Genomic DNA, 23,863 nt, shown 5'->3' with positions numbered 1-23,863 from the left:
AAGAAATGATAATTGTAGTTGTAATGTGCAAGCGTCGAGTAATCATTTTGAAAAAAGTGAATAAATATGAGATCTAAAAAAAAAAATTTAATTTTTTAATAATAAACTCCATTCTTTTTCAAAAAAAAAATTTAATTTTTTAATAATAAATTTTATTCTTTTTCAAAATGACTGCATGACTGAGCATTACTCAAAAAGAATATACGTCACTGTTTTTTTTTTTCCATGACTCTATTATTTATGAGTTGTACTATACAGAAGTCCCATACTCTTACATACCATTTAAAAATATATGATTTAATTTTTTTATTTTTATATTTTGTATGTCAATTTAATATAAAATATGAGAATAAAAAATAAAATTATATATTTTTAAGTGATGTAGAACATATGTCTAGAATTTTTCATTATTTATCTACTGAGGAAACAAGTATCAAACCGTATCGTCGCAATATCTTATCGTGTTTGAAATCTTGTGCTTGAATTCGCTTCCATTCCTCCAAACACTCGGCTTTGTATTCGAAGGATTCACTTTGAAGAAGAAGCCGATCACAAGTTCAGGTACACTCTTATCTTCGGTTCCCGGAGTTGGGTATTTTTTGAATTCTCTCTCTACCTCAATGCGACGCCCAAACCTCGTCACTGGGTATCTGTCTCATGCTTGATGTACAGCTTTAGGGAAGGAAATGAGAGATTCAAATTGTTGAATCATATGCCTCACTTTTCTTGGTAACTAACAAGGAAAAAGAAGATGAAACAAAGCGTGTTAAAAGTGGGTCTGGATCTAAGATGGCTTGTAGATATTGGTATGTGAAGGGTTGTTAAGGCTTTTAAGCTTGAACTGCAGTGCCTCGTGTCGTTGTACTGCAGTTTTGTAAATTGGGTATTTGCATTTACTGAATTTTCTTTTGTTTAGTGCTCTGTTTATGATGTGATTTTCCTCCTCTTTTCTTGGTGTCCCTTCCCAGGCCGTGACCCATGAACCACCTCTCTGCCCTGGTCACTTTCTTTTATGATATGTACTGGCACTTCTGCTAATTCTGTACTCTTTTTAGTTTCTGCCAATCAAAGCCAATAGAAGAGAGAGAGACACACAGTTATGGCGTTCTCTTTTGGAACATACAGACCACCTATACTCTGCAAGGCCACTATCAACAACAACACTAATCACTCGCTCGAGGCCTCGTACATCCGACGTGCCGCAGAGCTGGCCGATAAGTCCGCTGGCTTCTCCTCTCCGCACCCCAACTTTGGGTGCGTAATCACCACCGCCCAAGGCAAGGTAGCCGGTGAAGGTTACCTCTACGCGCAGGGCACCAAGCCCGCCGAGGTCATGGCCGTGGAGGCCGCCGGCGCGGGCAGCAGATTCGCCACCGCATATCTCAACATGGAGCCCGGGGACTGCCACGGTGACCACTCGGCTGTCTCGGCTCTTGTCCAGGTTTGGCCGCTTCTCAGAAAACATGATTTTGGAAGAGCCCACTAGTTGTATGCTGTATTCTTTTCTTTGTTTGATAACTGACGCTCTGGGGATACAATATGCAGTTCTAGCCACATTGAAATTTCTGATGTTTTTTTGGTTTTTCTTTTTTCATTATAATTCAGCCAAATAATTGTTCAGTTTATTTTTTGACAAATGCTTCACAGAATTCTGCTTTCATTTAACGTTTATGTTGTTGTTTTTCTTTTTTTAATCACAATGATTTGCTTTGGTTAATAACTTTGGCTTCTTTCTTTTCCTTTTTTCCTCACATTATTTCATTTATTTTTTGGTGTAATTGACAACTATGTTGATTAGGCAGGGATTTCGAGAGTTGTGGTTGGAATGAGGCATCCTTTGCAACATCTCCGTGGCAACTCGATACGTGCATTGAGAAGTCAAGGGGTTCAGGTTGATGTTCTTGGGGAGGATCTAAAGAGTAAAACTTTAGAGGTGTGAATCCTTTGTGAATCCTTTCTAATCCCTGTTATTCATTAGAATGATTCATCTGGATACAAGTATTGATGCATTGGATTTGGCTCTGACTTGCTAAGTGTTTCCATTGTCTACGTGGGCCATTTGGGTTTTCTGTTTGAACTTATGAAAAAAAAGAAAGGCTTTGTATTTGCAAAGTGCAGCATGGCCTGGCCTTAAACTCTTGTTGCTGGTGTTAATTATATATTCACGCATATGCTTATACGACATAAGTATTGGTAAAAAAGAAAAGCATATTGCTCCAAAAACTGTAAAGATTGAGAAATTATTTAGTTATTTGGAGCTTATTGCCTAGCTCAGGATAAAAGTGGGGAAAAAACTTATTTTTTATTTTTTTATAGTTAATAAGAATTTTATTACCAAAAATAGGCATAGCCCAAGTACACAAGATGTATAAAAGGAAATACCTACTACACTCTAGAAAGTAGGAAACTAAGACAGAAATAGATTTAGTACATTATCATCATTCCTTACAAAGATCTTAGCCCACAAACTCAAAAGTAGAAAAGAAAAAATTTCGAAGATCTTCAAAAGAATGCTCTGTCTTCAAAACATCTCCCATTTCATTCCAGCCATAAACACCACATTAAACACAAAAGGAATCATTCTTGACTTGTGGAGAAAAAACTTGTTGACTTGTAGATGCTGGAAATTATTGAACAATAAAGATTTGAGTGGGTTTTAGGTAAGGCAATAGTTATTTTTCTCTTAGAGTGCAACAAATTTGAACTATAAACCCCAGTGAAGTTGGAAATACCGTTGGAAGGGTGACTACAATAATGGCTTACTGGAGAACTGATTCTAGTTATGACTTGCAGACTAAAATATTTTGGAGGCCAGATAGAGAATATCTTAAGTTAGATTGGGGTTTTGTATGTAATGATCCACAGAAGGCCTAAGCCGCATGGGCCCATGCTCCAAAGGAACCAGTCAATGATACAATTGGAGCCTCTTTGAATCATTATAAAGGGCTTGAACTTTTCCCTCCCAAGCAATGTGGGATCCCATTCACCATCTTTGTGGTGTCTTGTTCCTTGGTAAAGAGCATGGTGAGGATACGTGGTGCCAGGGATGCCAGCCGGTCGGCAATACTCTAGTAGTTCTTGTCGGGTCTAGGCGCGTAATCTTGGATCAAATACGCGGTAAGTGAAATAAGTCGTAATGAAATACGTAAAGTATTAGTCTGAGACTAAACTAATTGTACCAGAGGTTTATACCAATGAGAAAATTCATCCATTAATAATAGTAATATACATATGTAAATGTCACTTCTTCCCAAATACTATTATACACTGTCATTAGTTCATCACTTGCGTCTAAATACAACGAACCGAACATGGTTTTTTGCCTAACTAAAATAATTTTTTTTGATAAGTAAAAATGTATTAATATCAATAGGCATAACCAAGTACACTGGGTATATACAAGAGAAAACACATAGCCCATAATAGAGAGCCCCTAATGAACATCGCCCAAGAGGGAGAAATTAGAAACCTATCCAATATATACCAAGCCCGATTGGTACAAAACACGGCTCCCCAAAGCAAAGCAAATCACTGTAACTACCCCAACCCCTTGTTTCCCACAAGACTAATACTCCACCCGAATGCTCCTACAAGGACAGAAGAAGGCTTCATACTCCTGCCCTCCCTAACTAAAATATACATCTTAATGAATACAAATAATTAATATCGGAGGTTTGTGGAATGTCATTTTTGGAAGGATGGGTATTTCTTGGGTAATGCCAAAGCATGTGGTGAATTTACTAGCTTGTTGGAGGTATGCTGGTATAACGTCCCAATGGAAGACTCAAGTCACATGGCCTATACTCCAAAAGGACTAGTCAATGATACAATTGGAGCCCCATTGAAATCTTATAAAGAGCAAGAATCTTTCCTTCCCAAGCAATATGAGATCCCATTCACCACCAACCCTTATCCTTATCATATGGGGTATCACAATCTCCCCCCCTTAAATTTCCGATTTCTTCGTCGGGCTTCTTAGTTGTAGGTGGCACGGCTTAAGTTCCATATTTCTGGTTGGGATCGGATCTGATATCATTTGTTGGGATCGGTTCCACCCCAATCATCATGGGGAATCACATTACCCATATGAAACTCATGGCAAAGTGCTATAGGAATGGCACAGGGATTCCTCAACCCGTCCATGATGATCAACACTCAGTAAGACTCAATACTTGGAAACCACAACATCATCAATCCGCATCATTCAAACTTATCATCTCAAATCATAGTATAAAGGTAAATAATAAACATAATGAAGAAGATATATATTATTTTTATGTAGAAAGAGGTGAGTTACCAAATATGCAAAGCCTAATCTTACAACATACTCATAAACATTTACCCCGCATTCCCAGTTTGGTCGTAGGAGCTAACCTATCTTAACAATATTTCTATTAGTACAGTGGCACTGGTGCTACTCCTTCCATCGCACTGTTTGAAGTCACTTGCTTTCTTGAAGGCTTGAACTGGATGTAGGGGTTAAACACTTAACAATCACAAAAGTGAGATTTTGGATTTTAGCCAATGCCTTTTAAATTGTGGAACTATCAGTTGTATCTCTAACGTTCGTCTGACTCCATATATGCTTGAATAGGGGACCTTTGATCTCGTCCATCCATTTGCTCTCTAGCCTTGCAGGATGGCAGAGACTAACGGAAACAAGGCGTGCACGTCCTCTGCAGTTTTCCTTCGATCAAAGCCTGGAGTCTGTCCTCAAATGAGGGTTTCCCAAGTGGCGCTAGACCATACCTCTAATATGATGATATGGTCTGCAGGTTCGTTATCTTTTTTCCGTGGGCTCACTTCAGATGTGACATCTCTTATGGAGTATAGGCCTTTGTGTATGACACCTGCCGCCTTTGAGTACTTTTGTGTTGTCTTGGAGAGCTCTCATGTTCGTATTGGTCTTGTCCTTTACCGTTGCTTGCCCTTGTACTATGAGCTGTCCTTTTCTAGAACTCCCAAACTCTTCAGCTTTTCGTTCTCGCCCTTGTACGGTTGGCACGATATTTGCCTGTCTGGCATTGGTTGAAAAGTTCTTTATTACCCAGTGCTGGACCGTATCAGTTAGGCTTTCTACAATGTGGTACTCGCCTTACTACTTTTGGTTTGACCGCATGTTGCCTCTTATTCACCAGCTCTTTGCCCTCAGGAGGATCTCTTCCCTGCTTTGGCACAATCGTCACAACCTTCCTATACACAATCATACATGGGTATTACATAGTAATGCCTAATGCCAAGTGTTGCCAATGAGACTGTTGAAACAATACTTCGAGAGATCAGCTGCTGATATTTGGTCCAAATGATTCCAAGATGGATGGAAAGCAAGACCGATAGAGATTTTTAATGATTTTTAAGAGAGGATGATGAACTGACACTTAATTCTTATAGCCCGAATATGATTTGTATGCTTTTTTAATTAGCTGCCTAATCTTTTTGTGTTGGATCACTCTAGCGAGTCATAGCTTATAGTGAGTCATACCCAAGCTATTTACTGATGTAAGTTCCTGTGCTATATTCTAACATGTTTGAATATTGTATTGTAGGAAGCTCAAAAGACATGCCTCCTAGTCAATGCCCCAATTATATGTAGAGCCGCGTCACAAGTTCCCTTCTCTGTTCTCAAGTATGCAATGACTCTTGATGGTGAGCATTTTGATTTTGATAATTTGTGGATTAATTTTAAAGTATTTCTTTCAAGAGGGTGAATTGTATAACTTTCTAGGATGTGAACAGGAAAAATTGCTGCTACTAGTGGACATGCAGCATGGATAAGCAGCAAAATGTCTAGAGATCGAGTTTTTGAGCTGCGGGGTAGAAGTGATGCCATTATTGTTGGAGGAAATACTGTACGCAAGGACAGTAAGTATCTTCATTACGTGCAACTATGTGATTGTTTTCTTGTGCAGTAGTTGCAGGTGCTCAAGATATTGCTTTAGATTCTAATTCTTTTCCATTTTAGATCCAAGACTAACTGCAAGACATGGAGGAGGGCACATGCCAGTACGCATTGTAATGACACAGACTCTTAATCTTCCTGAGGAAGCTAACCTTTGGGATGTGTCTGATGTATCAACTATAGTTGTAACACAAAGGGGTGCTCGGAGAAGTTTCCAGAAATTGCTTGCTTCTAAAGGAGTAGAAGTGGTGGAGTTTGACATCTTAAACCCAAGAGACGTTATGGAATATTTTCACGATCGGGGGTATCTTTCAATTTTGTGGGAATGTGGGGGTACACTGGCTGCATCTGCTATTTCAGCTGGAGTGATACACAAGGTTTTTTGTTTTTACAGTTATTAATATTTCCCATCTTTGAAATTGAATCACATTTTGCACATTGGTGAATTGTCTGCTGAATATAACTTATCTAAGTAGTTGTTAATCTCATTCCACATACACCACATAAGACATAACGGCACCATCTTCCAACAGCAGCAATTTGACGATTACCCTAAATTCCTCTCCAACAATCCAATAGATCCACCACCCTCTGAGGCATCATCCATGCAATTCCAAGCCTATTAAAAATCTCATCCCACAGAACCTTTACCACTTCACATTGGAGAAAAATTGGATCTAAACTTTATTCCATTGGTCAATTGTAATACTTTAATGGCATGAACGTGTATGATTTTCTTACTCAGGCTTGTTTTCATTAGTGGGGTGTTGACTTATATGTTAATCATTTTTTTAATCTTATATGGTGCCCTCCACTTTTTCCCATTGTGAGTTTAATGCTTAGATTTTCCATTTTTAAAACGGCTGTTGTGTATTAAATGCCTTGCTGCATCCCATACTTAATGTAAAGATGAAGTTGCAGGTATCATGAGCTACAACCAGTTACTGATTGCCATTTTAATCTGCCATTGCACTCTATGTACTTGTTATATATCTATGGTGACTCAACATGTGGGATTGGGTACTTTCTTGTGAACATAACCATGGTTGTATCTTCTGTTTGAGATGTCCTATGGTTTTGAAACTCCAAAGTACAGTTACTTCATTTGGATTGCATTATCTGGAACAATACAAGAAAATGTACAAGGATGTCAAGGGGAATATAATTTCATTTAATTGCAATCTCTCTTTGGCCTAGTTTTGTTTTAGAATAGTTTACACTCACCTTATGGATTCACAAGCAATGAATTTATTTTCCAGGTCTTTGCATTTGTTGCTCCTAAAATTATTGGTGGAAAGAATGCACCATCTCCTGTGGCTGAACTTGGAATGGTCGAGATGTCACAAGCGTTAGATTTGCTTGATGTTTACTATGAGCAGGTTTGTGGTAATTTATGGAAAATATTGCTTGCTGTTGGCTGAAGTTTGTTCTCATAATCGTAAATTTAGAATTTGTGTTCCCTCTTAAGCTGATATTCGTTCCAGCTTAGTACTTTTCTAATGTTATGTCTTCTTCAATGTGTAATTAATTGTTGGTCACTAAGTTATTCTTATAGAGCATTCCCAGCTCCATGAAAGACTGGAGACCTTATATCGTTGCAAGTGTAACAGATTAAAATGTTTTATTATATTAGATTCGTAGGTGCATGAGTTTGTATGGTGGTCACTCCTTGCCAAAAATGCTGAAGGTTATAAAAAAAGTATCAAAGTGGATTCCCTAGGATCTGGTATTGACCTGGTTGGCACTAGGCAATGGCCTTGTACTTCAAATGCAGATGAACTTTTTTTTTTTTGATAAGTAATCAAGTTGTATTAATAAAAGAATAGGCAAAGCCATGTGTAGTACAAAGAATGCCCTAACTACATAGGGACAATAGATACTAGGAAATCATGGAAATCTTGGCCATTAAAATAAACGGTAGGGGCCCAAGTACAAAGGGTTCTAAAAAAGAAAGCAATAAGTTCCTCATTCGATCTCTCTTTGTCCTCGAACGTCCGTTCATTGCGCTCTTGCCATACACACCACATGATGCATATAGGAATCATTTTCCATACCGCCTTGATCTGTTGATTTCCTCTTAGATTAGTCCAGCTAGCCAAAGCCGCTACTACTGTCTTAGGCATAACCCAACCCAAGTCTAGTCTGCTAAATACCTCATTACATAGCCCTCGAGCTACTTCACAGTGTAGTAGAAGATGGTCCACAGATTCACCCCCATTCCTACATTTGCAATACCAATCTGCGATGATTACCCTTCGTTTCCTCAAATTATCCGTTGTGAGGATCTTACCCAAGGAAGCGGTCCACACAAAAAATGATGCTTTGAGAGGCGCCTTATGTCTCCAAATTCTTTTCCAAGGAAACTGAATAGGGAGCTCATGTGAAAGGGTTTTATAGAACGAGCGAACCGAGAAAACACCACCTGAAGGTATCCACCACAATGTGTCAGCATGCTGATTATTCGGTTTGAGCGAGTACAAAAGCCTGAAAAAAGCTGCAAAGCTGTCCATTTCCCAATCATTTGCCGCCCAGCTAAAATTGATGTTCCACTGGATTTGTTCCTCTGCTATCACCATGACATCCGCCACTGAAGCATCTATTTCATTTGCAACCCTGAAAGATCCTTTAAAGCACCATTACCACACCAAGAATCATACTAGAATTTGATCCTAGCCCCATCTCCTAGGCATAATCGTGAATGACAAGAGAAAACCCCCCATCATTTTCTCCCCATATTTGCTCTCAATCACCAACTTCCATAGGGCTTCTGGTTCTTTATGGTATCTCCACAACCATTTGTCAAGTAGCGCTCGATTAAAAAATCTCAGATTTCGAATACCTAACCCACCATTAGGGAGAGGACAACAAACCTTCTCCCACCTGATTAGGTGGAATTTAAATTCCTCGCCTGTCCCACCCTACAAGAAGTCCTGCTGTAACTTCTCAATACGAAGCGCCACACTTGCTGGAATGGGGAACTAGGACATGAAATAGGTCTGTAAATTAGATAATGTACTCTTTATCAGGGTAATCCTACCACCTTTTGGCAGGTACATCCTCTTCCAGCCTGCTAATCGACGCTCTACTTTCTTAATGACTGAATCCCATACGGAAACCGCTCTTGAGGCGGCCCTCAACGGAAGGCCAAGATATGTCATAGGGAGTGAGGCAATCTTGCATCCCAAAGTATTAGCCAACTGTTTGATGTGCTGAACACCTCCAATAGGCACCATCTCTGATTTATCCAAGTTCACTTTCAACCCCGAAACTGCTTCAAAACAAAGTAAGAGAGCCTTTAAAACTTGAACCTGATTATAGTCTGCCTCACAAAATATAAGAGTGTCATCTGTAAACAATAAATGAGAAATATTAATAAATCTTCCTCCCGGGGATCCGATCGAGTACCCAGTCACACGCCCATTAGAGACCAGGGCTGTGCTTATTCTGCTCAAAGCGTCCATCACAATAACAAAGAGTAACGGGGACAACGGATCTCCTTGTCTTAAACCTCTAGAGCTATTGAAATAACCTGTTGGACTTTCGTTAATCAGGACTGAAAATTTCACAGTAGAAATACACCAACGGATCCAAGATCGCCATTTCTCCCCAAAACCACACCTCCCAAGAAGGTCAAGAAGGAAATCCCAGTTTACATGATCATATGCCTTCTCCATGTCTAACTTACAAATAATCCCTGCATTGCCAGCTTTCAGTCTATTATCCAGGCATTCATTTGCAATGAGAACTGTATTTAAGATCTGCCTATCTTTTACAAAAGCATTCTGGGGTTTTGAGATTATCTTTCCCACAACCTCACTAAGGCGTTTCGCAAGTACCTTAGAAATAATCTTGTATACCCCATTTACTAGACTAATGGGACGAAACTCTCTGATCTCTTCTACCCCAACCTTCTTTGGTATCAAAGCAAGAAAAGTGGCATTCAGGCTTTTCTCAAATTTTTCAACCGAATGGAATTCCTGGAACACCTTCGTGAGATCATCCTTCAATACATCCCAGCATGTTTGAAAGAAACCCATAGAAAACCCATTAGGACCTGGAGCTTTATCTTTAGCCATTTTTCTCACTACATCAACAATCTCAGCCTCCTCAAAAGACCTCTCCAAACGGCTACCATCCATAGGCGCAATAGAATAAAAAACCAGCCCATCAAGCTTAGGCCGCCAACCCTCCTGCTCAGTTATTAGTTGTTCAAAAAAACCAACCACATGATTATTAATCACTTGTTCATCCTTGCAAATAATCCCATCAATTTGCAGCACCTCAATATTGTTGGATCTCCTGTGAGAGTTGGCTACCCTATGAAAAAACTTAGTGCTTCGGTCTCCTTCCTTCAACCATAATGCTCTAGACTTTTGCCGCCACGAAATCTCTTCTAGTAGAATGATCCTCTCAAGGTTTGCAACCAGCACAAGCTTTTGGGCTAATTCCTCCCGTGATAAGGTTCTAGACTCTTGTAACCTTTCTAGCTCATGGATCTCCCTTGTCTTACTTTCCTTGTGCTCCCCAATGTTGCCAAAAGACTGTATATTCCAAAGCTTCAAATGCAGATGAACTTATTAAGGTTTGATAGTTCAAGCGCGGGATTAATTTTGCTAGTGCCTAAATAAATGCAACCATTATTATATATGCACTTGGATGAGCTATAAGAATAATGCATATGCCTGTGACTTTGTATATAGAATGTACACGAGTCTATGTATGCATTGAAATGGACTTAAGCATCACCTTAAAGGAAAAATGATGAATCATCTGGCCATGGTGTGTTTTACGTGATTATCAATTTGGGTTGGGGCTGAGAAAATGAATACAAAGTTGTGATAGTACAGTATTATATACTTGATAAGTGCTAGATTGACAAAGGAATATCACAAAAATAAACTCACAAACTGATGTGGTTTGATGTGATATGTCAGATCTATTTTATAGTAAAAAGAACTTTACAATCTAGTGTATCACATCAAATCATGTTGGTTTGCGAGTTTATTTTTTTGAGATTTTTTGTAGATGAAACATTTCTTTATATAATACATATTGCAAGATCAACAAACAGTTTTTTCTTTGTTTATATATAAGATGATTTTTAGCTTGTCATAAAATAAATTTCTAAATTTTTCAACGATATACATATTTTTTTGCCCATACCGATAAAAAAATATATCTATTTGTTTGTCCTATGTTGAATATGAAAAAGAAATAAAAGAAAAAACTCAAGAATGACATGATCACTCTACGTAAAAAAAAAAGGAGAACTCACTCCAGTTTTCATACAAATTTAGGGAATCAGGTTACTTGTTACTTCTCTATTCAAATAGACTCCATAATACTCTCTCTTAGGGCTGTTTGGATATTGAGTTGAGATGAGATGATTTGTAAATAGTAGTGAGATGATTTATGAATAGTAGTGAAATAGTTTGAGTTAATTCTTTAATATTATTTGTTAAAATATAATTTTTTAATATAATTTTTGTTTTAGGATTTAAAATCGTTGAATTCTTTTTTGTATTTTGTTTGGAAGTTTGGGAAGTTGTAATAATTAGGTAATGATTAGATGAAAAAGTTGAAGATTTGAAATTAAAAAGTGTTTGTGTTTGTGGTGTTTGGATATTGAGATGAGATGAGATGAGATGGAAACATCTCTCTATCCAAACCAGGCCTTATTCTTTTTTTTACTATTTCTTTATTTTCCTCTATGGTTTCTTTATTTTCTTTTATGATTTCTATATATATTTTTTTAACGATCATACTTTTCTAGCGGTCATATTCTTTATTTCTAACTGATCATATTATATGAAAGGTATATGCAAATTACAAATTTATGGTTGCTTTAAATTTCTAAAAGTGCCTGCATATTCAATGGAAAAATCCACACTTTACACATTTAAATAGAATTTTCATTATGAACAAATACCAAGCAAGATCTATAAACTTGGATGCAAAAGATATGAACAAGGTCATTAACTAAGTAGAAAGTTGGCAACATTCTTATTATCCGGATGTTGGCTAACATCCTTGGTTGTAAGGTCTCCTCTCTCCCTATGAACTATCTTGGCCTTCCCTTGGGGGTAGTTTCCAGGGCTAAGGCCTCGTTTGTTTTCACAATTGCCCTCAACTTATCTCATCTCATTTAATCATTACAACTTTATCAAATTTTCACACAAAATACAATAAATAATTCAATTTTTTCAAATCCCAAAACAAAAATAATATTAAAAAAATATATTCTAACAATATTTTATTCAACTTTTAACTTTAATTTCAACTCATCTCATCTCATCTGTGAAAACAAACGAGGCCTAAAACTATTTCGGATGTAGTAATTGAGAAGATAGAACGAAGATTGGTAGGATGGAAGAGATTGTATCTTTCGAGGGGGTGGAAGAATTACTCTAATCAAAAGTACTCTTTCTAATCTACCTACATACTTCTTATCATTGTTTCCAATTCTTGCAAGTGTGGCGACACGTATTGAGAAACTGTAGCGTGATTTCCTTTGCGATGGACTTGGGGATTAATTCAAATTCCACTTGGTCAAGTGGGATAAGGTATACTCCACAATCTCTTTTGGCGGTTTGGAAATTAGAAATATGAGGGTGTTCAACAAGGCCTTACTTTGGAAATGGTTATGGCGATATAATATAGAATAGGAAGCTTTATGGAAGTTGGTAATAGACTATAAATATGGAGGTATGTGTTTTGGGGGGGGGGGGGGGGGTTGGTGCTCTAGAGAGGTAAGTGGGGTTTATGGCGTGGGTATGTGGAAGCACATCAGACGAGGGTTGGAAGTATTTGTTCGTCATACCAGAATTGTGATTTGAGATGGCACAAGAATTAACTTCTGACACGATATATGGTGTGGAGATAGCGCTTTCAAACACTCTGTTAGGGACCCCGGTCTTGTCCCTCACACTAAGGACCACGAGCTTGCCTTGGTGAGGATGATGACCGAGTGACCTTGTCAACTTGCTTGGCCTTCCACAAAGGGTTGGTGTTTGGGTGATGGAATGATAAAGATGATGATGAACTTAGGTAGGCTAAGTGTTTAGGGAGGACAAATCAATGTGGGCGGCTTGAGACTTTTCCTTGAGTGTGGCGCCAAGATTATGGGCTATGGTTGGATGAGTGAGGTGAGTTTAGGGTTTTGGATGATCTAAGTGATGATTATGAGTGTTTGAGGCAATGTGGATGGCTAAAAGGGTGCCCTTGGTGTTTGGGCCACTTGGATGGTAATTGGGGTTGGTATAGTGAAGTGTAGCTAGGGTTTTGTGGGGTGGCTAGGGTTGATTTCGAGATTGGGAAGAGTTGGCTTAGGGTTGGAGTTTAGGATGATGTTAGGGTTTGAGAATGAGGTGGAAGAGTGGGAAATTAGGGTTTTGGGTGTATGGCAACTAGGATTGCCGAAATGGATATGGTAGGATTAGGGTTGACTTGGTCTTTGGAAGGTTGGCTAGATTTGGATGATTTGGAAATGGATATGGAAGGTTTGCAAGATGAGGGAATCTTGAGGGAAGAGGGGAATTCGAATTTGAATTAGGATGGCAAGTCAATAGTTGACTAGAGAGATTTTAGGAAGAGTGATTTAAGGGATTGAATGTGATTGTCAATTCCTTAAATTAAGGGATTTGAAATGGGATTTGAATTTGAATGTGAGGAAGTCAAGACTCCTAAAATGGATGAGTTACCTTATAGGGCTTGAGGTGGGCGGCTAGGTTTTGAGGGAGGATAGACTTATGGTGGCCGAATATGGTAAGTGAAGGAATGGAAAGATGGGAGGCAATTAGGGTTTAGGTTAAGTCAAGGTTTGTGAAGGATGAAGGGCAATTATGGAAATTGCTCACTTATGGAAAGTAGGGTAATACTAGTGGTCGAGAATGATAAGTGAGAATTATGGCTAGGGTTTTATGGATATGGAAGCAAGTGTTTCGGCTAGGGCAAGTTGGATGATGGGAAGAATTTATGCAAAGTGGCAAACACTTTAGTGGTCGAGAATGAGGGTATGGAAGGATCAAATGAGCAATGAAAGAATGAACACCAAGAACAAAATGATGAACACTCAAGAACAAAGTAAAATACTGAAGAACTTGAATGAACAAAAGGTAACAAAATCAACTAATGATTCACGGATTGCACAATAGTTGAAATAAACCGCATGAAATGATAACTTGATAAAAACAACAACTTGGATTCACGAATTGCACCAAGTTGCAAGAACAAGATAAATGAATCACACCTATTCACGAATTGCAAGGTGTGATCCTCTTTTTGGGATTCACGAATTGCACCCAAAAAGCCCAAGTGCCTAGCACTGATTATTGATCTCCTAAACAAAATAATTCTCCTCTAGGGAATTTGCCAAAAGATGTAAATGCAAAGACTAAGGGTCCTATTTATAAGGATTACAACTTGGAAACCCTCCAATAGATCCCTTGGAAAATAAATAATTAAAATAAAATAAACAATAAGCAATAACATAGTTGGCATGGGCCAAGTTGACCCATGGCATGCATGAGCCCATGGGTGGGCAATGCTGTTGGCATGTGGCTGACATGGCCCAGGAATGGCTTGGGCACTAGCCTGGCTGGCATGGCTAGTGGCTTGGCCATGGGCCACAAAACATGGGGTCCTACTACACTCATTCCCTACAATGTTTGCGCGTGATAAAGAAGTTTCAGTGGCGGACCTCAGGAAAATGGATGGTGATGTATTTCAGTGGAATGTGAACTTCATTAGGACGGCCCAACATTGGGAAGTCAACAATTTTGTGAACTTCTTCCAACTCTTATACTCCACGAGTCCGAGCACACAACGAGTTGATGCGTTGTGGTGGAAACCAGCCAGCAAAGGTATATTTTCAGTTCATTCCTTCTATAAGGCTGCAAGATAATCACTTCCCATAGAGAAGAATTTGGAGAAACAAGGCCCCTCCTCGGGCGGCATTCTTTGCATGGACAATGCCTCTAGGAAAGATCTTGACGATGGATAATCTACGGAGACGGGGGATGATAGTGGTGGAATGGTGCTGCATGTGTAAACAAAGTGGTGAGACAGTGGACCATCTTTTGCTACACTGTGAGATTGCTAGGGCGTTATGGATGAATGTATTCAGAAGGATAGAATTCGCCTGGGTTATGCCTGCAACAGTGGTCAAACTTCTAGCATGTTGATCGAGTATGGCCGGTGTTCTACAAATCTCAGCTGTGTAGAAGATGATTCTTATTTGTATTCTTTGGTGCATTTGGCAAGAGCGTAATGACTAGGCCTTCGAAGACAGAGAGAGATCACTGGAGGATATTAGATTATTGTTTGTTAGAACTCTGTTTCTCTGGGCCAATGCTGTAGATTTTAATGGCCTAGATTTTCATGATTTTCTTGTTTCCCTCCCTTCTTAGATAGGTTTAACTCTTGTATACCCATTGTGTACCTGAGCTAAGCCTATTCTCATTAATATAATATCATCGTTTACCTATCAAAAAAAAGAAAAGAAAGTTTTAGGTGTTTAAACTAACTAATTATATGGTTTACAGCAAGGCTAAAGATGCATGTGCATGTGCATGTGCACACGAAAAGAAATTTATGAATGGGCCAAAACTGCATAATTTATCAATATTTTCCTCCCACAAAGATAGATGCTTTGTTGACATTAGAACATTGCATATTGAACAATGTACACTTCGAATCTCTATCGCATAAAAGTCTGCTGCAAAATAACACAAGCTATGAACTCGGAGAAAATTTCGCTAGAAAAAGAGAAAATGAGCCAAAAAAGAGCATGAAAGAAAAGAAGGATGGCCAAAGAATAAAGAAACGAGAGAGAGAAGAGAGATATGGTTTTATGTTTCTAATATTAATGGGGTGTGTTGTGTCTTTTTCTATGATGTATTGTAGTCCCCCACTTGGTTCACATCTTAAAACCAAGTCGATTTGGGAAGGCATTGCTGAGAAGGTGGAACATAGGCTAGCAGGATGGAAGAGGTTGTACATATCTAAGGGTGCAAAAATAGGTTAATTAAGAGTTCTCATTAAAATTTTCCTGCCTACTTTCTGTCTCTATTTTCCCTTCTTGCAAGTGTACCCAACTGTCTTGAGAAGCTTTGAAGATTTTTTATGGGGCGGCATGAGAGAGGAGCTGAATTTGATCGTGTGAATTGGCCCAAGGTGTGCTCTTCAATCCCAAAGGGAAATTTTGGAATAGGAAATTGATTACATTCAATCGTACTCTCCTGGGGAAGTGACTATGGTGTTATGCCAATGAAAGAGATAGCCTACGTAGAGCGGTGATTTATATGAAGTATGGTTGTGCTTGGGGTAGATGGAGCTCTAAGGAGATGAACGGATCTTATTAGGTTGGATAACAGAAAAATATTATAAGGGGTTGGGGGAGTGTTCATGGCATGTTATAGATGAGGCGAGTGATGGATTGGCGATAAAATTCTGCATGATGTGTGGTGTGGAGATTGAAGCCTCAAAGTGGTTTTTCTGCATCTATTCCCTGTTGCTTGGGCTAAGGAATCATCGGTAGCAGATCATTTACAATTTCTAAATGGATCATCTCAACTGGTGGTTGACTTTATCAGAGTAGCACTGGATTAGGAGATGGATCCTGTTGTTTTCTGCTTGGCTGAGACAAGATGGGGGAAGACAAGATGTGATGGGCCATGTCCAAGAGAGGGGTGTTTGAAGTTAAGTTGTACTATAATAGATTGATCCCTCATGAGTGTACTAGCTTTCTATGGAAGTCCAATCAGGGGGCCCCATTAAGACCAGCTTTCTTCTTTTGGATGGCGGCACTAAGAAAGATCCTTTGGAAACCTTCGGAGGAGACATGTCTTTGTATTGGAGTGGTGTTGCATGTGTAGGAGGGATAGGAAATCTTGGATCACTTCTTACCCATTGTGAGATAGCTGGTACCATATGGCAAGCAGTTTTTGGTGTCTCCAGGTTGGATTAGGTGAGGCCGAGGAGATGGGTGGATGATTTATTAGCTTCCTGATAGGTAAATTTGAGAATGATTACAGCAGTCTCTTGTGGTGATGGTCCTGATATGTCTAATCTGGTGGATATGGCGAGAAAGAAATGCTTGGATTTTCAAAGACAGTACAAGGACAATGGAGGAACTCAAATAGTTTCTACCTAATACACTCCACTACTAGATGGCTGCTCAATTATGTTTCTCTAGTTTTAGCTTTCACAAATTTCTTGATCTCTTTGCTTTCTCAATCTAGGTGTATCCGATGTATACTCCTTGTGCACTTGGATACCACCTTTTTTACTCAGTAATAAAAGTGATCTTATCCAAAAAGAAAACATTAATGGGGGTGTGCTACAGTGCTACCCGAAATTAGGGTGATGTTGTAGCAAAATGGAAATTTAGGGAAGCTGTAGCAGTTGGAGCTGAATTTTTTGGAGCTTTTATCTAAATCTAAGGACTAGGTATGACTTAAGGAAGCTGCCATGAGTGTCCTAATGCTATGAAATCTTCTAATGCTCTTCAAAGTAGTTTCGTTCTTGTTGGTTTTGATAATTTTTTTGGTTGCTTTGGGTCTCTTTTTTGTGGACATAATCCTTGAGTTTGTTACTATCTAATGGTGAACTGCATTTAAAAGGTTGAAAAAAGAAAATGAGGGCTCCCTTGGACGCGGAGAAGAATGTGGGTCTATGAGTGGAGTGGGATCTGTCAGTTTAGTTCTAAATGGGTGGAAATATTGTAATTCCCCTCAATCTACTACACAATTTACAATCACTCCCCTCAAGTATCAATCTTGGCAATCACTCTCTCAAACTACAAAAAATTCAATGTAATTTTACCATTAAAAAGACAAAACCACTCCTAAAAATTCTAAAAAAAAATGACAAAGTGCCCTTGATAAATTAAAAAATGTTTTTAAAATAAAAAATTAATTTATTTAATAAGATGTATATTTTTGAATTAAAGATTTTTGTAGTAATATTTTTTAAAATTTTGAAAGTACTTTCTTTGAATCTTTTATATGTTTTGTAAGTTTTGAAAATCTTCATTGTTTTTTGAGATTTGGAAGGTGATTGCAAACCGGATGGTAGTTTGAGGGGGTTTGTGTGTTTATCCATTGCTAATAAGATCATATGGTTGTCTACAAGTTTTCTGAGGCTTACCTCATACCTCTTTGAGGATAAAAGGACTGGTCTTAGGGAGTGACCCATATGTAGAAATCAATGTCATATGCAAAAAGTTCAATCAATCTTGACATTATCACTTGTAATTTGGTTGGTTTGTGTTCTTTAGGGAGAAATTATGGTGTAAAATAGTTTATTCCATGGAAAATAGACAAATTGGAAATTGTTTTGATGATTGGTGTCCTTTCCAGTTCACGATTTAATTATTTATTGAAGAGATTTCCATGGGATAAAAGAGAGCCTTTCGTTTGAATGCAGTTTTTATCCTCTTTGCTGAGGGGTTAAATGACATTAATGTCGATTCTATTACCTTTTCTTCTTGTAGTCCGGTAGCCTCTTGCTCCTTCATAGCTGGAATTTACCGCAAGGTATGAAAGGATGAAGGTCATTTTACCATCTATTCTGGTGTAGTTGGATTCTGTTAACATACTGGGAAAAAAAGGCTATATTGCATAATGAGAAGTAAACCTATGCAAGGTTTGATTACCCATTTTTTACCCTCCATAAACTGATTTGTTTTGAATAATCTATAGAATACGTGCAAAATGGTCCTAAAAGATCTTATTTTTACCTGCTGATGTATTGGTCGACCTTAAGGATGTTGACAGAAAAAAAAAAAAAAGAATTTCTATGGTCTCTTTTGAAGACAGAAGCGCTTATTTGAAATAAGACTATTCTGGGTTTCTGCTGTGAGGACATTGATTGATATTGCATTTTCCTTCTGCAACATGAACTACAGGTTGGACCTGACATGCTAATTAGTGGATTCCTTCAGCCCTTACCAGATGTGACACCTGTTATCCCATCTGTGGATGAAACCTTTGCAATTGATCCTACTGTCACTCCACATGAATCAAGCATAATTTTCTTTTATAAAGCGTGGGATCCTTATGGTGCCTTTTCAAATTTTTCTCCTCATCCAATTCAAATGCCTGATAAGAATGGTGATTATGCCACTTGGTTGAGTGTAGAACATTATTACCAGGTACTTCCTTTTCTGAGTGGTTTCTTTTTGTGCACTGTGACTTTGTAGAATTTGTACAATCTTTCATAAAATTGTAGGCGCACAAATTTTCTGAGGTGGATGATCCCTTGGCACGGGATTTGGTTGAAAATATAAAATCGGCAAAAAGTCCCGAGGAAGCAGCACGAATAGGAAGGTCAATGCAGAGACAACGACGTCATCTGGTTTGTTTCTATGTACTTTTGATTAATCTCCCTTTTTTTCCAGTTAGTAAGGTGAAGTGGAAAAAACTACATTACAGCACAGGGGATTACTCATGAAAAGAAAAAGAAAATAGCAACGTAGCTGCTTTGCTATGGTATCACAGCTAACCAGAACCCTAAACTAAAGTTACATTGAAGTGCCAAGAACCAAGATAAAACTGGAAGTCTCCAAGAAGTTTACAGCCAATTTTTTCTGGCCATTTCTCTGCTCTTTCTTCATCTAACACAGCCCTATGTCTCACACAATTCCTGACTGCATGCAATATGTTCTCAGGCAGCTACTGCTTATCACTGAAAACTCTTGAATTACTCTCCTCCCGAGGATAATGTCCTGCACAGTCTGTGGACGATGTGGATAAGTTTGAGATGTCCATGTGATGATATTTTGCCAGCTATGAGGAGACCATTTACGATAATAAGAAACATAGTGGGAATCAAGGTTTTAATTTCCGTTCCGTTCCGGCCGGAATGGCTGGAATTTTCCGTGCCAGAACAGTAGGGGCACAGTTTAGCCCCCTGTTCTGTACCTGGTCAAATTTCGGCCGTTTCGGTCTGTCCTGGTTGAATTCCGGTATTCCTCCAAAATATGAGTTTCGTTCCGGAATCTGTGTGCATGACATTCTCGTAAATATCCTGAAAACTGAGGGACAAAATTGGAATTCCAGCCTGTTTCTACTTCTTCCCCTTCCTTGCAAAATCAAAACCCTAATCCTCAAAATTCACTTTTGCTCTATGTTTCGATTCTACTCATAGAGCAAATGCAGTCAACTCTGTTTCTCAAACTCATTTACTTCTTCCGTCTTTCTTCCAGTCTTTGTTGAGGAACCAGACTCTTCCTCACTCCCCGAATGTTCATATTCTTTTTAGGGGTTTTCGGATCATCTTCTCTAAGAATTTCATTGTGCATTTTATGTTATATTATGTATCTTATCGTAGGGGAGAAGTTCTCCTGCAAGCATTTCAGTTCAAATGGACTTATTACTATAGGCTGGAATTTTGTTTATGAAACTGGAACTATTTTGCTATTGGTTATCATATATTTGAATATATAAATCATTTCATGCTCAATCTATGCCTAAAATGTTCATCCATTAATATTCGGTGAAGGGTCCATTTTTTGGTCAGTGGGATTCAATTTTTAAATTGAACATTTCTGTTTTGTTCATGTGGTATTCAATTTTCGTAACGGAATTCATTATTAGTAAAGGGTCCATTTTCTGGACAGTTTGCCCATGTGGGATTCAATTTTCGTAACAGAATTCGTATTGTTTTTTAGATGAAGATGAGTGATTAGTTGGATTGACAACTTAGAAGTATTATTGAGTTTATCATATATGTGTGTTTTTAAGACTTTTATTGAGAAGTATTATTGATTATTGAGTTTTTCAATTATATATGTTTTTAAGACTTGTATTGATGTTATTTTGGAATATGATTTTTGTAATATATAATTGTTTGTATATATATATATATAATTTATCCATATAACGACTATCATGAAACAATACACTGAAACATACCGGTACCGAAATATTCTATTCTAGTACCTCAACAAGAATGGTCACTGCAACGGAATTCAAAACTTTGGTGGGAATGACACTCCAATGATTCATACCATCAATTACTAGGAAAGGCATCCTTCTTTGGTCAACCTCCCTAGAATTCCATTTTTTCGGTGCTACATGCTTCAATGAGGTCTACTTTTAAACCAAACCTTGTAGTACCAGCATTTCTAAGGTAGCTCCGAAATAGTTTCTGAGTGAGCAAAATATCATATCCAGTTCTATTTTTCACAAGGCTGTTTGAGCTTCTCCACATGGTCAGGCAAAAATTCTTAATCCTCTTGCAGTAATCTTAATATTATGCATACCAGGTGCAGCAACAAATAGGTATATTATCAGTCACCATAGTAGGATTAGCAACTTCCAGACCCAGTGAGATGGCAGTGGCGTTGAGTACCTTCAACAACTAGCCTGAAGTAAATGGACTTGGAAGCTTCAATTAAAGCTCTCCCTTGTGCCAGGTTTTCTAAATAAGTATTACACAATCCTGGGCCTGGGATTTTGTGGTCTTTGAGAGAGTTAAGAGCTCTTCAACTCCATTTTCTGTAACTGGTTACCTCAGCCAGTCTTGCTGTTCCACTTCCAATCTGAGAGTAAAGTCTTTTCTAATCTGTTGAAAGGACATGCTTCCCCAGCCACAAAAAGCTTTTTAATAGAAGAAAGAATCTTGTTTTGAAGAAAAATCTAGTGCATTGATCTCCCAAGTAAGCATTGAACTCTGGCCTTTTGTTTTAAAAGGTGATTGCTGTATTCATTTTGCTGTAATACTTGACTGCACAGCTTTAACTAGCAAGCAGGTCAGTGTTTCCGTGATTCTTCTTCTCTGCAACTCATCCATCTCCTCTTCTCGTTTAGCATCTTCAACTCAACTTTCAGTAGCAAACTTCTGAGACACGTTGAAACGTTGGAGAAACTTTCACAACTGTATTGAATACCTTTTCCATAGTAGGAAAGAACTCAGGGTGCTCACTCTAAATCAAAGAGTTTGAAACAGTTTTTTGGAGTTGGATTTCTTGACACCAATTTTAATGACAATGGGAGACTGATCGTATATACCTGCAGGTAAGAATCTTGCCAAGCGACAGACCATCTTTTGCTCATTGACTAACATTTTTTCAAGCTGTCTCCATCTAGGATTCTTTCTTAGGCTTGGGATTAAATCAGGTCAAATGCATCCTGATGTACCTCAGATCCTCAATTCAACCAATTGGTGTAGAACATGGAGATCATTCATTCAAGGAGGCACTAGTCTTTGAGCTTAACCGTCTCCCTTTCCTGCTACGAGTTGCTTTGAAGTCCACTAGGACAACCAAACGATGTTTGCAGTTAAGGCAGCCTGATATTTCTTCCAAAGATCCTTCCTTTTGGTTGCATTGTTATCATCAGACACAATAGATACAGGCCAACACCTATTTCTTGTCTACATCTGCTATATTACTAGGCATAACTTGGACTGAGAAGTTCTGCTTTTTAGGCTGTAATTTCTTGAGGATCCCAGCATGCCCATATTCTCCTTAGAGCCAAAGCTTTTCCAATTACAGTAAATTGCACTTAAAACCCTATTCACACTCACAGGTTTTACTCTAGTCTCCGGCAAACCCCAAACAGACAGCTTATGATCCCTACCAATTTTAGTTAGGTTTGTTCAGGTTTATAGACCTTCATTACATTATAGTTCTAGATTGACAGCCACCTAGATTGCATTGCTTCTCGATTGGTGTAATTTTTGAGAAACCCATCTAGCTTCCTCTTTATAAGTTATGTTCGAAGTGAGTCTATTTAGTTAGCACAAGTATGTTTCTAGACCTTCAAGATCTAGTCCTAGTACCCAGTCGCAACACAACATTATCATATATAACTTGTGCCATGTATTGTTAGAAAGGCAATGGTGTGATGATTCTTATTTAAAAGCATTTATCAAATGAACTACAGCTAAGATATGTTTCTAGAAAATTCACTTGACATTTCTATTCGCGGCTGGCGGAAAACAAGTTAAAGGTTGTTGAAAAGTGATCGTGCAATATCTCATCATGAAAAATGCATCAAACATACTGATTTTTTTTTTTTTCATTTGCCTTGCAATTTATCCAAACTTATTTTTGCTCAGGGAAAAGAATTTTAAAGTCGTGTTTTGTGTGGCTTTCAGGTGAGATCAGATTGGGACACTGTCAAGATTGACGTTATGTACAGGGCACTGAAATGTAAATTCTCAATTTACCCCCATTTGAATTCTATGTTGCTGTCTACTGCTGGCTCTGTTCTAGTTGAAGCTTCACCGCATGATCTTTTTTGGGGCGGAGGGCGGGATGGAGAGGGCCTTAATTATCTTGGCCGGCTGTTGATGCGATTGCGATCAGAGTTTCTTGGTGAGTCTTCGACCTCAAGTGAGAGCTCTTGCCTGGCCGTATGATATATAAAACTACATTTGCATCGATGAGTTGGTAATGATAATGCATTAAGTCCTTTTTGTAATATCATAGTCATCTATAAACGCTTGGTTTGTAGGCAGAGTTAGAAATTAGAGCCCTGGCATTGCAACAGCAACCTCGCTTATGTTTTGACCTCTTGCTTTTTGCCACTTGTTGATCACGTGCACCATTACACAACATTTTCACTTTATACATTGGAGTTTGACTGTTTGAGCATGGCTATTCAAACTAATCAATTTTGAAAAAAAAAAAAAGAAAAAAAAAGACGATTTGCAAACCTATGTACTAGACATCGAATATCTGCTAATATATAAACATAGTATGTGTTTTGGCTTTTTTATTGTTGTAATGGACCTCTTAGTAAGAGCATCTCCATCCGGTTCTGCATCTCTTTCCCATCCCATAATTTAGGGATTATTTTAGGGTTTTGGAGAAAAACCCTCTCCATCCCAATCCCCATTTTGCGGTTTGTTTATACGGTCTCTACAATCGTTCCCCATATATGGGGAACTACTGTACATCCGCATCTCCACTTGGTTGTTCTTCGTCCCGCGAAAACCCTCTCCATCGGTGTGCCC

General features: G+C 38.3%; 1 protein-coding gene across 4 annotated transcripts; it reads left to right on the top strand.

Annotated features, from left to right (window-relative positions):
* The first annotated feature begins 413 nt into the window (after nucleotides 1-413).
* LOC121259706 (riboflavin biosynthesis protein PYRR, chloroplastic) lies at nucleotides 414-23,400 on the top strand. 4 transcript variants are annotated; one of them, XM_041161423.1, is made up of 11 exons: nucleotides 414-561; nucleotides 673-806; nucleotides 969-1,441; nucleotides 1,799-1,933; nucleotides 5,547-5,646; nucleotides 5,737-5,862; nucleotides 5,963-6,276; nucleotides 7,159-7,278; nucleotides 18,807-19,052; nucleotides 19,130-19,255; nucleotides 23,003-23,400. In XM_041161423.1, exons 3-11 carry the CDS (start codon nucleotides 1,100-1,102, stop codon nucleotides 23,264-23,266), a joined length of 1,773 nt encoding a protein of 590 aa, XP_041017357.1. In that variant the 5' UTR covers nucleotides 414-561; nucleotides 673-806; nucleotides 969-1,099; the 3' UTR covers nucleotides 23,267-23,400. The 4 variants fall into 4 exon arrangements, with proteins under 4 accessions (XP_041017357.1, XP_041017356.1, XP_041017355.1 ...); XM_041161422.1 differs by lacking the exon at nucleotides 673-806 and having other exon boundaries at nucleotides 1,070-1,441; XM_041161421.1 differs by lacking the exon at nucleotides 673-806.
* The last annotated feature ends 463 nt before the right edge of the window (nucleotides 23,401-23,863 follow it).

Source organism: Juglans microcarpa x Juglans regia, chromosome 4D (assembly GCF_004785595.1).
Source record: "Juglans microcarpa x Juglans regia isolate MS1-56 chromosome 4D, Jm3101_v1.0, whole genome shotgun sequence".
NCBI lineage: Eukaryota > Viridiplantae > Streptophyta > Magnoliopsida > Fagales > Juglandaceae > Juglans > Juglans microcarpa x Juglans regia.
Note: the sequence above shows the minus strand (reverse complement) of the source record. Positions and strands in the feature narration are given on the sequence as shown.